The sequence below is a fragment of the Stegostoma tigrinum genome, chromosome 12, assembly GCF_030684315.1.
Source record: "Stegostoma tigrinum isolate sSteTig4 chromosome 12, sSteTig4.hap1, whole genome shotgun sequence".
In the NCBI taxonomy this organism is placed as follows: Eukaryota; Metazoa; Chordata; class Chondrichthyes; order Orectolobiformes; family Stegostomatidae; genus Stegostoma; species Stegostoma tigrinum.
In genome coordinates, this window is record NC_081365.1 from 68,130,941 (window position 1) to 68,147,879 (window position 16,939).

Sequence of the window (16,939 nt, forward strand, 5' to 3'; positions counted from 1 at the left end):
GGACTCCATTGTGAGAGGGACTGACAGGGGTTTCTGCGGCAACAGGCAAGATTTGAGGATGGTGTGTTGCCGTCCTGGTGCCAGGATCCAGGATGTCACTGATAGAGTGCAGAGAATCCTCGAGGGTGAAGGTGAAGAGCCAGAGGTGGTGGTGCATGTTGGCACTAATGACGTCGGGAAAAAAAGTAGGGGCATTCTACAGCGGGACTTCAGAGAACTCTGAAGAAGTCTGAAAGGCAGGACTTCCAGGGTGGTTATCTCCGGTTTGCTTCCAGTTCCTTAGGCTGGAGAGGGCAGGAACAGAGAGATAATGGACTTGAACGTGTGGCTGAGGGACTGGTGCCGGAAGCAAGGATTTAAATTCTTGGATCACTGGGATATGTTTTGGGGTAAGGATAAATTGCACAAGAGGGACGGTTTGCATCTTATTAGGTGGCGGACCAGCATCCTGGAAGCAGATTTGTCACTGCAACACAGGTGTGTTTAAACTAAATAATGGGGAGGGGGGCCAAACTGGAAATTTAAGAATGAAGTTAAAGGGAAAGTGAGAATAAGAGAAGTTAAGAAAGACAACAGAATCAACAGAGCAGAAAACTCAAGAAGGGATCGTACAGTATAGCCAAGTGAAATAGGGATTGATAGGAAGGGTGAGGGGAGAAACAAATTAAAAATATTATATATGAATGCATGAAGCATAAGAAATAAGGTGGATGAGCTTGAGGCTCAGTGGGAATTTGGCAAGTATGATGTTGTGGGGATAACTGAGACATGGCTTCAAGTGGACAGGGCTTGGGAAATGAATATTCAAGGCTATACGTGCTATCAAAAGGACAGACTGGTGGGCAGAAGGGGTGGGGTGGCCCTGTTGGTGAGGAATGATATTCAGTCCCTTGCGAGGGGGGACATAGAATCAGGAGATGTAGAGTCAGTATGGATAGAGCTGAGAAATTCTAAGGGTAGAAAGACCCTAATGGGAGTTATCTACAGGCCCCCAAATAGGAGTCAGGATGTAGGGTGCAAGTTGAATCAAGAGTTGAAATTGGCCTGTCACACAGGTATCACTACAGTTGCTATGGCAGATTTCAACATGCGGGTAGACTGGGAGAATCAGGATGGTACTGCACCCCAAGAAAGGGAGTTTGTGGAGACAGATTCTTAGAACAGCTTGTACTGGAGCCTACCAGGGAGGAGGCAATTCTGGATCTGGTGTTGTGTAATGAACCAAAGTTGATCAGGGGCCTCAAAGTAAAGGAGCCATTAGGAGGTAGTGACCATAATATGATAAGTTTTAATCTGCAGTTTGAGAGGGAGAAGGGAGAATCGCAAGTGTTAGAATTGCAGTTGAATAAAGGGAACTATGGAGCTATGAGGGAAGAGCTGGCCAAAGTTCAATGGTACAATACCCTAGCAGGGATGGCAGTGGAACAACAATGGCAGGTATTTCTGGATATAATGCAGAAGGTGCAGGATCAGTTCATTCCAAAAAGAGGAAGAAAGATCCTAAGGGGAGGCGGGGGCCGTGGCTGACGAGGGAAGTTAAGGACTGTATAAAGATAAAAGAGAAGTATAACATAGCAAAGATGAGTGGGAAGCCAGAGGACTGGAAGCTTTTAAAGAGCAACAGCGGATAACTAAAAAGGCAATACACAGAGAAAAAAAATGAGCTATGAAGGAAAACTGGCCAAAAATATAAAAGGAGGATAGTAAAAGCTTTGTTAGGTATGTGAAGCGAAAAAAAATGGTTAAGACTAAAATTGGGACCTTGAAGTCAGAAACGGGTGAATTTATTATGAGGAACAAGGAGATGGCAGAAGAGTTGAATAGGTACTTTGGATCTGTACTCACTAGGGAAGGCACAAGCAATCTCCCAGATGCAATAGCGGCTGAATGACCTAGGATAATGAACGAACTGAAGGGTATTTATATTATGCAGGAAATGGTGTTGGATAGACTGTTAGGTCTGAAGGCCGATAAGTCCCCGGGGCCTGATGGTCTGCATCCCAGGGTACTTAAGGAGGTGGCTCTAGAAATTGTGCACACATTGGTAATTATTTTCCAAGGTTCTATAGATTCAGGATCAGTTCCTGCGGATTGGAGGGTGGCAAACGTTGTCCCACTTTTCAAGAAAGGAGGGAGAGAGAAAACAGGAAATTATAGACTGGTTAGCCTGACGTCAGTGGTGGGAAAGATGCTGGAGTCAATTGTAAAAGATGAAATTACAACTCATTTGGATAGCAGTAACAGAACAGCTCAGAATCAGTGTGGATTTATGAAGGGGAAATCATACTTGACTAATCTTCTGGAATTTTTTGAGGATGTATCTATGAAGATGGATAAGGGAGAACCAGTGGATGTAGTGTACCTGGACTTTCAGAAAGTCTTTGATAAAGTCCCGCATAGGAGATTGGTGAACAAAATTAGGACACATGGCATTGGGGGCAAAATACTGAGTTGGATTGAAAATTGGCTGGCTGACAGGAAGCAAAGAGTAGTGATAAACGGGTCCCTTTCGGAATGGCAGGCAGTGACCAGTGGGGTACCGCAAGGTTCGGTGCTGGGACCGCAGCTGTTTACGATATATATTAATGATATAGACGAAGGCATTAAAATTAATATTAGCAAATTTGCTGATGACACAAAGTTGGGTGGCAGTGTGAAATGAGAGGAGGATGTTATGAGAATACAGGGTGACATGGACAGGCTAGGTGAGTGGATGGATGCATGGCAGATGCAGTTTAATGTGGACAAATGTGCGGTTATACACTTTGGTGGCAAGAACAGGAACGCAGATCACTCTCTCAATGGAGTCGTTAGATAAAAGGGAAGTACAACGAGATCTAGGTGTTCTTGTACGTCAGTCAATGAAAGCAAGCATGCAGGTACAGCAGGCAGTGAAGAAAGCTAATAGCATGCTGGCCTTGATCACAAGAGGAACTGAGTATAGGAGCAAAGAGGTCCTTCTGCAGCTGTACAGGGCCCTGGTGAGACCGCACCTGGAGTGTTGCGCGCAGTTTTGGTCTCCAAATTTGAGGAAGGGCATTCTGGCTATTGAGTGCAGCGTAGGTTCAAGAGGTCAATTCCCGGAATGGCGGGACTATCATATGTTGAAAGATTGGAGCGACTGGGCTTGTATACACGAGTTTAAGAGGATGAGAGGGGATCTGATTGAGGCGTATAAGATTATTAAGGGATTGCACACTCTGGAGGCAGGAAGCATGTTTCCGCTGATGGCTGAGTCCAGAACCAGAGGACACAGTTTAAAAATAAGAGGTAGGCCATTTAGAACAGAGTGGAGGAAAAACTTCTTCACCCAGAGAGTGGTGGATATATGGAATGCTCTGCCCCATAAGGCAATGGAGGCCAACTCTCTGGATACTTTCAAGAAAGAGATGGATAGAGCTCTGAAAGATAGTGGAATCAAGGGTTATGGGGATAAGGCAGGAACAGGATACTGATTGTGGATGATCAACCATGATCGTAATGAATGGTGGTGCTGGCTCGAAGGGCCGAATGGCCTACTCCAGCACCTATTGTCCATTGTCTATTTTCCACAACAAATTTATGATTACTCTAGAGTTACCGTACATTTTTCCAAGTGACTATTCATTCTATTCTGAATATTCGTTTTTAGAAATTTCCTTTCAAAGATAAATTGATAGGCCCAGCAATTAGTCAAATCTTTACAACAAATGATATGAGCAAGTTAATAAACAGAACATGTTGTAACATATGTTTTTCAAGATTGTAACAAACACCACAAATTTGGATCAGAAAAAGAAAAAAAAACCAGAATTTCAGCAATTTTGTATTGAATAAATGTCAATTTAAATTTGGACAGACCATCTGAGGTGTTTTTATCCCTTTGGAATGTCAGATAGAGGAAGTAAATAAAGCCTTCATCCTGAAGTATAGGACCATAAAATATAGGAGCAGAATTATCCACTTAGCTTCTCAACCTTATACTCCTGCCTTGTCCGAATAACCTTTGATACCCTTGCTAATCAAGAACGTACCTGTTCCCATCTTAAATACAATGACTTGGCCTCCCCAACTCTCTGTGGCAACGAGATACCCAGATTCACCACCTTCTTGCTGAAGAAATTTCTCGTCACCACAGTTCTGAAGAGTTGTCCCTTAACTGAGACTGTGCTCTCGGATCCAGTCTCTCCTACTAGTGGAAACATTTCCACGTCCACTCTGTTTAGGGTCCTTAGTACTCTAAGTTTCAATTATACCCGGTCCCTGCCCCCTTCGAACTGCTCATCCTCAACTCCACTGAATGCAGACCCAGAATCCTCAACCGCAAGTTGTGACAAGCCTTTCATTCCCAGATCATGCTTCCGGACACCCTCCAACACCAGCACATCCTTCCTTAGATAGGGGGCCCAAAATTGCTCACAATATTTCAAATAGGGTCTGACTAGAGCCTTATACAGCCTCAGCAGTACATCCCTTCTTTTGCATTCTAGCTCTTGAAATTAATTCTTGAAATGAATGCCAACATTGCATTTGCCTTCCTAACTGCCAAATTATACTGCATGTTAACCTTGAGAATCGTAAACTAGCACCAAGTCCCTTAGTGCTTCAGATTTCTGAAGCTTTTCCCCAATTACAGAATAGTCTACGCCTCCACCCTTCTTAGCAAAGTGCATAACCTCACGTTTTCCCAGTGTATTTCATTTGCCACTTCTTTGCTCACTCTCCTGGCCTGCCCAAGTCCTTTGCAGCTTCCTTGCCTACACAACACCACCTGTTCCAAACCTATCTGCAAACTTAGCAACAATGCTCTTAATTCCATTGTCCAGATTGTTACTGAATAATATGAATAGCTGTAAACTTAACACCAACCCCTGCGGAATTCCAATAGTCGCCAACTACCATTCTGAAAAAGACCCCTTTATTTCTACTCTATGCCTTCTGTCAGTAATTCAATCCTCTATCCATGTCAGTATCCTGCCTGTAACCCCTGGACTCTTATTATACTTAGCAGCAACCTGAGCAGCATCTTGTCAAAGACCTTCTAAAAATCCAAAAAGATCACATCCCTGGCTCTCCTTTGTCTAACTTACTTCTCAAAGAACACTAACGTTTGTCAGGCATGATGTCCCATTGTGCAGAGTATTTTATCATGCACTTCCAGGTACTCTGCATTCTCATCCTTAATAACATACTCAAATCTTGCTAACAACTGAAATCAGGGTAACCACTTATAATTTCCTACCTTCTGCCTGTCTCCCTCCTTCATAAACAGGGGTGTTCCATTCGCCATTTGCCAGTCCTCCGGGACCCTCCCTGAGTCCAGTGATTCCTGAAAGATGACCACCAATGCCTCCAAAATCTCCTCAGCTATATCCTTTAGAACACTGGGCATAGTCCACTTGGTCCAGGTGAAAGCACCTTCAGACCTTTCAACTTCCCCAACTCCTCCTCCTTCATGATGGCCAATACACTCAAGTTCCAGATATTTTCCTGGTGTTTTCTACCAGGAAGAGTGGTGCAAAGTACCTATTCAGTTCCTGTGCCATTCCTTTGTTACCCATTACTTATTCTCCAGCCTCAATTTCTAGCAGTCCAATTTCCTCTTTGGCTGCTCTTTTATACATCTCAAAACTCCTGCAATCTTCTGTTATGTTACGAGTTGTTACCCACATATTTCATACTGCGTCTCCCTCCTCCCCATTGCTTTTTCAGTTGTCCTCTGCTAGTTTTTTTTAAAAGGTTTCCCAATACTCTCACTTCCTAATAATTTTCACCACATCGTATGCTTTTTGCTTTGCTTTTATGGTATCCCTGATTTCATTTATCAGTGATGGTTGCCTCGCACCCCCCAACTCCCCTCAGTAAATTCCTTCTTCCTTTGGATGAACTTCTGTGCTTCCCTAATAATTCTCAGAAGCTCATGCCATTGCTGCTCCATTGTCTGCCCTTTTGGGCTCCCCTTCCAATCAACTCTGGCCAGCTCCCCACTCAGGTCTTTCTAGTGATCTTTACTCAATTGTAATATCATTACATCTGATTCCAGCTTCTCCCTCTCAAACTGCAGAATTAATGCTATCATATTGTGGTCTCTGCCCCCAGGGGTTCCTTCACCTTCTTGAAGAAGTCTGCTTCATTATACATCAACTGCAGAAGTGGCTGCTCCGTGGGGGTCCACCACAAGCTACTCCAACAAAAAAACACACCATCTCACTGACATTCCACAAATTCCTTTTCTCGGGATCTGCTACCAGCTTGATATTCCTAGTCCAGCTGCATACTCAAGTCTCCCATGATTACCATCATATTGCCTTTCTAACACTTCTGTCTCCTGACTTATTTTCTGCTCCACATCCTGACTACTTCTAGGAAGCCTGTATGCAACTCAGATCCGGACCTTTTCTCCTTTGCCATTCCTCAATCCGATCCACATAGGTTCTACTCCTTCCAATCCTACATTGCTTCTCACTATTGATTTAATTTAATTTCTTTCTAAGAAGACAACCTCATCTAACTGTCTGCCCTTTTGAAAGGACATGTAGCCTTGGATAGTTAGTTGCCAGCTCTGAACACCTTGTCTCTACGGTGCCCACACAGCGCACCCATCAATTTTAATCTGCACTGCAAGTTCGTTTACAATGTTTTATATATTGTGTGTATTTAAATACAACACCCTCAGTCCTGTGTTTACTGCCCTCTTTCTCATAATTGTTCCCTTTTTTACTGTGCCTCCAGTTAAATTTCTGACCCTTTCCATACTCTGTCCTATTACTTCTGGAAAGTTCAATTACCTCTCCTGAACCCTCTTTCCCCTTCACAAGTCATAAACCACTTGTCATCCTGATTTACTCCATCAATTTATCTATTTTATTCTGAATGCTTTCGTAAAATGTAATCTGACTAGGTTATATATGACAACTTGCACTTTCATAGTGTCTTCAACATTGCAACTTCTGAGCAACTTAAAAATTTGTAGGATGTTTTGGAAACTACACAACAGCACTGCAATAAAAAAAATCCATTCAGTTAGATCAGTTATTATTTAATTCCTTTGCCCTTGCAAGTGGTCAAAGGCAGTAATTTCAACTGTGTGGCTAGCAATTGCAAATTAATAGCTTAGCTATACACAAATGGCTTGCGAATGAATGTTTGTGGACAGAGTCACATAAGCTTTCTACAATGACGCATGTATTCTTTCAACTTGTAGGTCAAAGTCACTATTATTTCAGGCACTTATTTTCCAATTCTTTTGATTTTTTTATAATCATTTTTTATTCTTCTCCAAAAGACTGTATATCCCTCTTCTCCCATAGTAGTGTCTTCCCCACAAAGAACTTGATTTTAAAGAAAACAACTTTGCTTCCTTAATCGACTTCTCACCTTGGTTTTAAGAACCAGCCACATTTTCCAACATATTTAACCAACTTTAGCCCTTAGGTAGGCTGAAAATATCAAAATTTGTTAAATTGTCGGATGTAAATTTAAAGTGGGATCTAGCATATCAGAAAGCAAATAGAGGAGGAAGGATTCCAAACACAAGTTGTATCTACGAGGATAAAATTAGGAAATCAGGTATATTTAAGGAAAGATGGTGTTCCAATGGGTAAAGATGCAGTTTATATGTATCACAAACTCAAACTCAAGACTTTCACTCAGCACCATCGCTTCTGAAGAATGAGAAGTTTAAAATAACAAAGCAAATAAGTTAGAATTAGTTGACATAAATAGATGAAGATCTATAAATTTAAACGCAACAAACTGTTTGAAAATCACATTTGTCACATCAGAAATCATCTTAGTTTGGCTTTAAGTGAAAAACATTTGGTGTGCATTGAAATCATGACAGTATAAATATATTTCCTTGCACACAGTTTTTGAAACTGTCATTCATGATAAATACATTGATCATACAGTTTTAAAATTTCAACTACTGAACATTCCAGTTGAAACAAACTGATTGACTCACTGTTGGCAACAGATTAATTTGAGTAAAATTATGGGTACTTCATTGAACCTTAGTTCTAGCATTTGGGTTAGGCTTTGCTAACGTGCATTTTGAATCATGATTCAGATAAAACAATTCAAATTTTGCCAATGACTGTAACTGGAATCTATTTTAATCATAGAAACCCTAGACTGCAGAAAGAGGCCATTCGACCTGAGTCTGCATCAACCCTCTGAACGGCATTCCATCCAGTCTCAAACCTCACGCTATCCCTGCATTTAACACAGACAATCATCCCAACCTGCATATCTCTGGACTGTGTAAGGAAACCAAAACAGATCTGGGGAGAATTTGCATACCCCACATAATCACCAAGGCTGGAACTGAACTTGGCCCCCTGGGGCTCTAAGGGAACAGCGCAAACCACTGAGCCACTCTGCTCCCCAAAACAGTAATACACAGAAGTATAATCAGTATATAACAGTAAAAGTACAGAGTTTAATGTAAATTTCCTTCTTAACATTTAGTCACTCTCAAAGATCTACTTCTGACTGTCTGTCATGCACCTATTAAGCCCACACTGATGGTCTACACTTGTTATTTGTTGTCTAGCTATCCAAGCTAAAAATCAGAATTTTGTAATTCACAATCAACTTATTTAACTTTCACCTTAGCAATACTGGAGAACAGATGCAGTACTTTGTACTGTTACTTTCAGCAAAATAAAGTATATAAAATACTGCCATAAAACAACTTTACATCAACTGCATTTCAAAGTGCAGTGGACAGAATTTCAATCAAGGCCTTGAAAACACAATTAGATAATTAACTGAAAACGTATCATTTAAAAAGCTACAAAGAAAAGGCAGAAAAACAGGGAAGGGAGAACTGCTCGTACAGAGAGATGGTATCAGCAATTTGGGCCAAATAGTCATACTCCATGCTATAAACATTCTACAAACCTAGATGGAACGCATCCAGTTGGCCTAGACACAATTTGAACTCATGACAGACACAATATAAATTCATTTCTTTACTCAAATATTCAGTGTAGATGAAATAAATCATATCTGAACAGACTGAATAAAATATCTTTCTTTACCAACATTTCTAATTAAATTTTAAAAAATACAGCATTTTTTTTAACCCCACCTGTTATTGCCTCTCCACCATGATGGCCAGACTTAAGAAAGGAGAAGACGGTTTTAGCCTGGTAGGCACAATCAACACAACCCTGTACAGCCTGTTGAAGCACTGTTGGTACAGGACCAGGTCCAAAATGATCTGGAAGCTGTTGAATGTTTTTTTTATTCAAATGTGGTCCACAGTTTCCATGCTTGTTAACGTACACACAAACTGTAATAAAAAAAAAGTTGATATTAAACATTAATACTTCAGCTTGGTCTAGTTGATGAATTTATTAACTAGTAACTAACATAATATTTGTGACCAACTAACAAATTATAGCTCCTAGCCCAATTTTTTTATCCGTTAAATGAATCACTTTGGTAACTTCTGTGCTTACCACGTAGATTTTAATAGTCTTATGATCTTTTAAAGATGCTTTTGTAATCTTTTTACCAATTTGCTTGTCATGCTAAGACTAAATTCTAAAATGCATCGTTAACCTTGTCTGGAAACATAACAATCACATCTTGACGTTTATATGGATAAACCAACTGTAGTTGGTAAATATGTAAACTATGGTAAGGAAAAAAGTATGTAAACATGCTTTGTATGACACCTCACCCAGAAGAGCAAATTACTTAGATTGAGGTTGATAAAATGTTGAAGTTTTAATGTTGAGAAGTGGATTATTAGTGTAACTCTATGCATTAATGCCTTGGGTAAGGAAATGCAATAACATGCTTGTAAAAGTTTAGAATTTTTGTCCAAGAGAACTTCTTGAAAGGCTATGCAGAATTGTGACCTTCAGAATCTTTTGCAACAGCTGCTAAGAACAGCATAGCCCTAGAGGGGTCTGTGAACTGAAATGAAAAGAAATTACGACAGCAGACTAAATCATGTGACAAAGGTTGGGATATGTTCTAACAGGGTAGACCAAAGATTATCAGTCAACTCAACATTTGGAGAGCTGCTGCCACAGATATGCAGGAAATAAGCGCAGAAGTCATGTTAAGATACAGTTGTGTACTGCTGCCCATGTTACATTTAACCAATGCAAGTGAATTGTGATAACAACTATCATTCGATTATTGTTTGCAAGTGTGTGTGGTCTTTGATTAGTCCAGCAAGTCTGAAATCTAACAGCAGGGTAGGATGCAAGTACCTAAACCAGAAATTGCTGGAAATACTCAGCCGATCTGGCAGCAGCTGTAGAGAGAAAGTGGAGTTTTCAGGTCCAGTGACCCTTGTTCAGATCACTTTGTTTAAGAATGGCATTACCTTGGGATATAATGGTTTTTGACACCCAGCATCAATGGGTTGTAGGTTCAAAAGGTTGGGTGCTGTGCAGATAGATCCAGAGCAAAGCTCCCCACATATTGTTCTAACATGCTCCAGTCTCAAAACGGTCTCCTGAGAAGTGCAATATTCCGTATGATCCATTATTTTGGTTTCTTGGAACGGAATGGCAATTTCACGTTGAATTAAGGAGAGCTCTTTGACATGGTAAATCAACTCATTAGGAGTGAGAAAGAAGCATTTCAAATGGGGTTCTTATGTCTAATATAAAGGAGGGAAGTTTTCCTACCCATCAGTTTGGCATAAACTCAAATCTGAGTTTCAAGTGGCACAACAGCTTGCAATTCGCCACTGCATCAAATTCCTTAAAATGTAACCTTGAAAATGCAACTGAACAATTAGTTTATTTACTTGGTTAAACTTAACCACCTTCATCAGTTTTAAATCACACCACTCCAGCACACTGCACCACATAACAAGCTACAACAAACAGGATACAGAAGTTAGACTACTGCAAAGCTTAATGTCACTTTGACTGTAGGCAAAAATTCTATGCAGACAGCATTTTTTCCAAAGTGGAGGAAGAATGATGAAATAATGTACTAATCTGTTTTTCACAGCAGTCAAAGTGAGCTGTTGGAAATCTGATCTGATTATGTACCAAATTTAAATTAAATTAATTAATCCTTCAAAAACTGCAATTGTTATTCTGCTTATTTGATGAATATCCAAACATTAAACTTTTAGTAATGTAATACTTGGTATTCATCTGGTTCAAATATTTTCTTGGAAATCTCAAAAATTATTATACATAAACCAAACTAAACAGGTACAATTTCCTAATCCTGGCTCCTTGGGTTTCAAGCAAGTTAATTTAATTTCATGTATTAAACATCAAGTTGTTAGACATCAAATCTGTGTTATTATACACCATTGTACTTTATGAAGTTGTCTTCACTTAGATCATAAATTTAATATTAGTTCAAAAAAAGTACATGTTTTTCATTTCACTTCATAATACTCATATCAAATTTTCGCAGAATACTTAATGAATTGTTTCTCTCAGGATATATGCCCTAATTTCAAATTACAAGAGCACAACTAATCAATAAAAAAGCATTCAGGAGATGCTCATCATTCATGTACAAGGAATAAAGAACCGACGACATATACCCACAACCGTGCTATATCCTAACAGGCAATTTGCAGACAGCTTTTTTAAATTCACTATTGCATATTAGTTTGACATGACTAGTGACATTTACCTGTAGACATTACAGATGGAGTTGTATTGTGAATACTAGCAGCATCTTGATGTACTTGGGCACTGCTAATATCAGGTTCAGGGGTTGTTGTGGTAGGAGAGGGAGGATGTGGACTCTGTGCGCTTCTTGACTTCCTCTGAAACGTTAAAAAAAAGCTTGAAAATTTCTGACAACTGTGCATAAATTATTGCAATGTGATTTTTTTCGCTATTTCAATAACAACAGTCACTGAACCCAAAGTTTAACCATACATTTCGTAGATCAGATCACAGAATCCCTTCAGTGTGGAAACAAGCCAATCTGCCCGACAAGTCCACACCACCCCTCTGACAAACATCCCATCCAGACTAATTCCTCTACCCCTGCATTACCCTAAGTCTAACCCACCTAACCTAACATCCCTAGACATAACGGGCAATTTAGCATGGCCAATCCACCTACCCTGCACATCTTTGGACTGTGGGAGGAAAACAGAGCATCCAGAGAAAACCCATACAGATACAGGGAGAATGTGCAAACTCCACAGACAATTACGTGAGGGTGGAAATGAACCCGGGTCCCTAGCACTGTGAAGCAGTGCCAACCCCTGGGCCACCCTTGATATTTGAAATGTGACAAAGTTGAGAAATTTCACTCTCCTTGTTTCATTTACAACAACTGTGCATCAAGTCATTACACCGATTTCAGTAGAAACTGAAGTCTCTTTCTACCACTCCAGATTTTAAAAGCGATTTCTTAAGTAATTTTGTTATATCACTAGTAAGTAAACTACTTATTTTTCATTACTCAAGAAATGGCCCTGTATTTGTGTGCATGATGCTGCATTGCATTAAATATTTAGTTTATACTGCCTGCTTTACTTTTGCCAGTATTTTATGTTTCACTCTTTGGTGGGTTTGGAAGCTGGTATGGTATTTAATTAGACAGCACCCCAATTGAGACAGCAGCACAAAAGCCAGTAAGTTGCCTTTCCATTCACTGCCAATTTAGCCTATAGGTGGGAAATTAATGCCCAATTAAGGGTCTCTTCCCATCACTGCTAGAATTAATTCAGGAATGAGGAAGTGGGCTGGCCAGTCACCAACTGGGAAGCGCAACATGCAGATCTGTGGTCTATTTAGAGGAGTGCCTCATTTAAAATCACTTACCACCTGATCAAGATACCTGGTGTCAGGAAGGTATAACATACCGAGTGCCACGCACCCCTGCCGTAATTGCCAAACTTCCTTGATCCATACCCCACAAAGCCCTTGTGCTAACACTTGTATCCTTGGCCTGCAGCAACCAACAACCTTCTAGTGACACCTGAATAAAAGAGCGGGGGGCCTCCACATGTATCACCACGGCCACCCCGGTTCTAATCCTGTGAACAGCCCGCCAGTAACTTAACTGTTTGATGAGCTCATAATATAGTGGGATTTCCTAGGAGTAGATAGTACAGATTCCTCATCGCCTTCATAACATTTCACATCATTGTGTACAGGGAGGTACTGGAATTGGTCAGACAGAGAAGAGGAAGAAGATTAGACAGAATGAGTTAGTGCAATGGGTTGAAACGAAATACAGGGAGAAACATGGAATGGGAAGAAGGTGGAAAACTCCATCAGCAGGGTACGAGAGTGAGATCTTCTGTCTTGCAGGGATGAGCTACCCATTACTGCTGGTACATTTGGCGAACTGACAAGCAAAGCTGTCTTGCTTTTCTTACACATTGAAGTGGTATCATGCTTGGTTTAATTTTGACTATTTACCACCAGAAAGTTGTTTTTAAAAGTCCTTCTCAAGGCTGTTTACTTGATAGTAGGTCGAAAACAAATAAATTTTCTTAAGCTTTCAGCATAAGTCAGTGCCACTTGTAACTAATTGTCTTCCATTTAAAAATGAAAGCCTACAGACAATATTTTAACACTAACCTTTTTGCTACACATCAGTTTTCATTTTGGAGTATTATGGTGGTTTTTAGTAATAAGGATTCTGGTCTAACTAATGGGAAGTCTTCCATGCCTATTTAGTCGCAGGGTCAGAGTCATACAGCACTGAAACAGACCCTTCAGTCCAACCAGTCCATGCAGAACATAATCCTAAATAAAACTAGTCCCACCTGCCGGCTCCTGGCCCATATCCCTCCAAACCTTTTCTATTCATATATTCATCCAATTGTCTTTTTAAAATTGTTGTTGATAATGGCTGAACTCACATGATGTCCTAGGTGGGCTGGGAGGTTTCACTATGATGAAAGCACCATTTAAAATACAACTCATCACTGTCAAGGAGTCACCATATAACTATCATGTACAGCATCAATAGAATGTAGCAGCCACTCACTTTTTAAACCAAAATAGTTACTTCCAAATTAACAATATCCCTTCACAGAAATATTAGTAGGATTAAATATACATTTACCTCTACTAAACAACAAAAACATCATTTGTTAAGAGAGATAATGGTTCAAAATATTGTTCCTGTCAAAATACAAATGAAACTCGACAATAAATTTTGTCTATTACAATTCAGAACATAAAATCCTTGAAAATGTATCAGCGTGCAGAATACTAGATTTGGGAACATTTCAATTATATAATTACACCTGTGTGTGAACAAACCTTGACTCCTGGTTTCACTCCTCGTTTCAGAGTTTTGGATGGATCAGAGATGGAATCAGATTGAAGTGGTGAATTGGATTGTGACGGTGTACTCTTTTTCAAAGTAGATTGTCCAGGTCGTTTGCCTCTTATGTTTTTATGACTCTTCTGATTTGTCACCTCATCGGATTTCTGTGGTGATTGCATTGTACGTTTAGGCAATCTGGAAGGAGCTGACGGAGTAGCAGGAATACTCTTTGGAATTGACACTAAGATTAAGCAGAATATTTCAAAAATGCTTTATTAAATCCAACAATACTGATGTAAAATAAATGTTTTCCTTCAAAACAAACCAAATCATCTATCATATCGCCTAGTAAGAGTATCTTTGTCTCTAAGTTCTCTTGTGGAAGTTAATAAGTTAAGGCTTCACTGACAACGTACACTCAACTGCAGTACTCCCACCTCCCTGTCAACAGTCATAGGTTCATACCACACTTCATGACTTGAGAACTAGCTGGTGACAGAAATGTTGGGAGAGCTGCAACACTGGAGGTGTCATCTTACAAAAAAGAAAGCTCAAACTAAGGTTCATCCTTCTCTCAGGTGGAAGTCAAAACACCATAATGTAGGGGAACAGTCCCAGCATCCTGATAAGATTTTAGAACTACTCAAATACATTTATTAAAAAATCATGAAGGTATCAAGTCAGAATGGAAATAACTTCTGCTCAATCCAGCTGAAGTTAAATGTGTCTAATAATCGGTTGTCCAGTTTGACAGTTAATCAAAAAACTTAGACATCTGACTGCCACCTTAAACTGATCTAAAAAGGAGTTAAAACTAGCATTGGCATCAAATTTAGTGTTTTGTAAAAACCTCCTCAATCATTTGTAGAGACTTAGAAACCAAAGAAGTGGCCTGACCCCAAAATGATGAGTTCCACGAGCAAAATAATAAACACACGCAGCTATTGAGAAAAAACACAAACACTAAAAAAAGAGAGTCCATCCTATACCGGACCTCATTCAACCATCATGACAGATGGATTGAACATTTACATATATTATCAGAGTTTGGAAATATTTCCAATAAATTGAAGTTCTGACACAAGTTAGGATGATCTCAAACTTGACCCCAATCATTATTTGAAAGGTTGCAGTCTTTCAAGTTTTGCCCCGTTATGCACTTGGTAGAAGAAGAATAAGTTAATTTAGCAATGCAGATGACGTGCAGAAAAAAAAACTGATACCAATCCTGCATATGCTCAAACCTACAACAAATCTTTGGCTATTACCTTGGAAAATCCTGTTTCCATGCTGATCTGATAACCTGTAAATGTTGGGTATGACCTAAGATTCAGGTTTTGAATAGATTCAATACTAACTGTTATACATCAATAACGTTTAGCATTTACATGTGCAACTGCCCCTGTTACAACTAGAATAGGGGATATATTTATCAACCTTGAACTTCAGCACTTAGAGGCAATGCATTTGAGCCTGCAACTCTTAAAATCAAACGTCCCGAACTGAAAAGTTATACTATACGAATAGCAATCTGTGTATCAACTATCCATAAAAAAAACTAGCAGGCTGGCATAAATTAGCTCAAGTCAATCCACTTTCCTGCTCATTTGTGAATGGCTACAACATTGGCAGGAAGGGAAAAAAAGCCGATTTTGCAGAATTGCTGCCAGGGTCAAGCCAGAAGCAGTAAGCCTGACCTCATGGGCAGGAGTCAAGACTTCCAATTTATTTGCACAGACTCCATGTGGAGGAGCACAGGGAACTCAAGCTGCTCAGGAATGGGAGAATTTTTAAGTTCTGCAACTCACCATGAAAGAAGTAAAGAGTGATGATACAAAAAAAGACGAATAAACTTGTTTAAAAACGGTTGTAAACATGCAAAGAAAATATGAAGGTAAGCATAACCAATATCAGTGAGACCATTAATGAAAAGACAAGATGCTAAAGTTACAAAGCTGGTTTTCTCCAAATGAGACTGAATGTGACCATCTTGAACCTTTCTCAATCAAAGCTAAGTATCAGTTAAACAATGTACCAGTGAAATGACTCTCATCACTTAAGAAGCATTTTCTGGGATGTTCTCCAAACTGACAAAAATCAATCTGAAATTACACGTTTGCTGCACTATCATGGGACAATCATGACAGATGTAAACTATGTACCCATTTACCTATTGCACAGTTCTTCCAAAGTCTGATATATGAACTTATTATACACACTTTCAGGAGAAAGGAATGTGACCATCAAGAGATACCCAAAACTAAAGGAAAGTTCCTGCTTTTTGCTGCACAGTTACCAGTAAGTATGCCTCAACATCTTTGCACATCTCATCGTCTTCTTCCATCCCTCCCTCCGTCCCTCCTTGACCGCTCGCACTCCTTTCCTCTGCACTTGCCACCTCTCCTCTTTTTCCAAATCTCCTCATCCTCCACCATCCTTCCCTACACCTCCAGTATCATAAATAATTTGGAATATAATGATACATTATCACAAAGACAAAAAGTTTATCATTGCTCCCATATGCAGTGACATACATTTTGAAAAATAATAACGTTAGGCACAGTGTTCTTGCAGCTTATCTGTATAAGGTATTCTTTCCTAATACCACAAAAACAAATTTGCAATTTCCTATTCTTTAGGGTCTTCAAGATTGAGTGGCATTTTGATAACCACAGTATTTCACAATTTGTTATGTCACGTTACTCAAGAAACAGTATGG

At 39.7% G+C, this 16,939-nt stretch overlaps 1 protein-coding gene across 5 annotated transcripts in view; it reads right to left on the reverse strand.

Annotated features, from left to right (window-relative positions):
* Positions 1 to 16,939, reverse strand: part of scml2 (Scm polycomb group protein like 2) — a 101,466-nt gene that overhangs the window by 18,025 nt on the left and 66,502 nt on the right. For all 5 annotated transcript variants that reach the window (XM_048540754.2, XM_059650408.1, XM_059650407.1 and 2 more), the window contains 3 exons: positions 14,214 to 14,461; positions 11,611 to 11,746; positions 9,074 to 9,277 (listed from right to left, as the gene is read on the reverse strand). In XM_048540754.2, the coding sequence (XP_048396711.1) occupies positions 9,074 to 9,277; positions 11,611 to 11,746; positions 14,214 to 14,461 (588 nt within the window). The remainder of the gene's footprint in view (positions 1 to 9,073; positions 9,278 to 11,610; positions 11,747 to 14,213; positions 14,462 to 16,939) is intronic.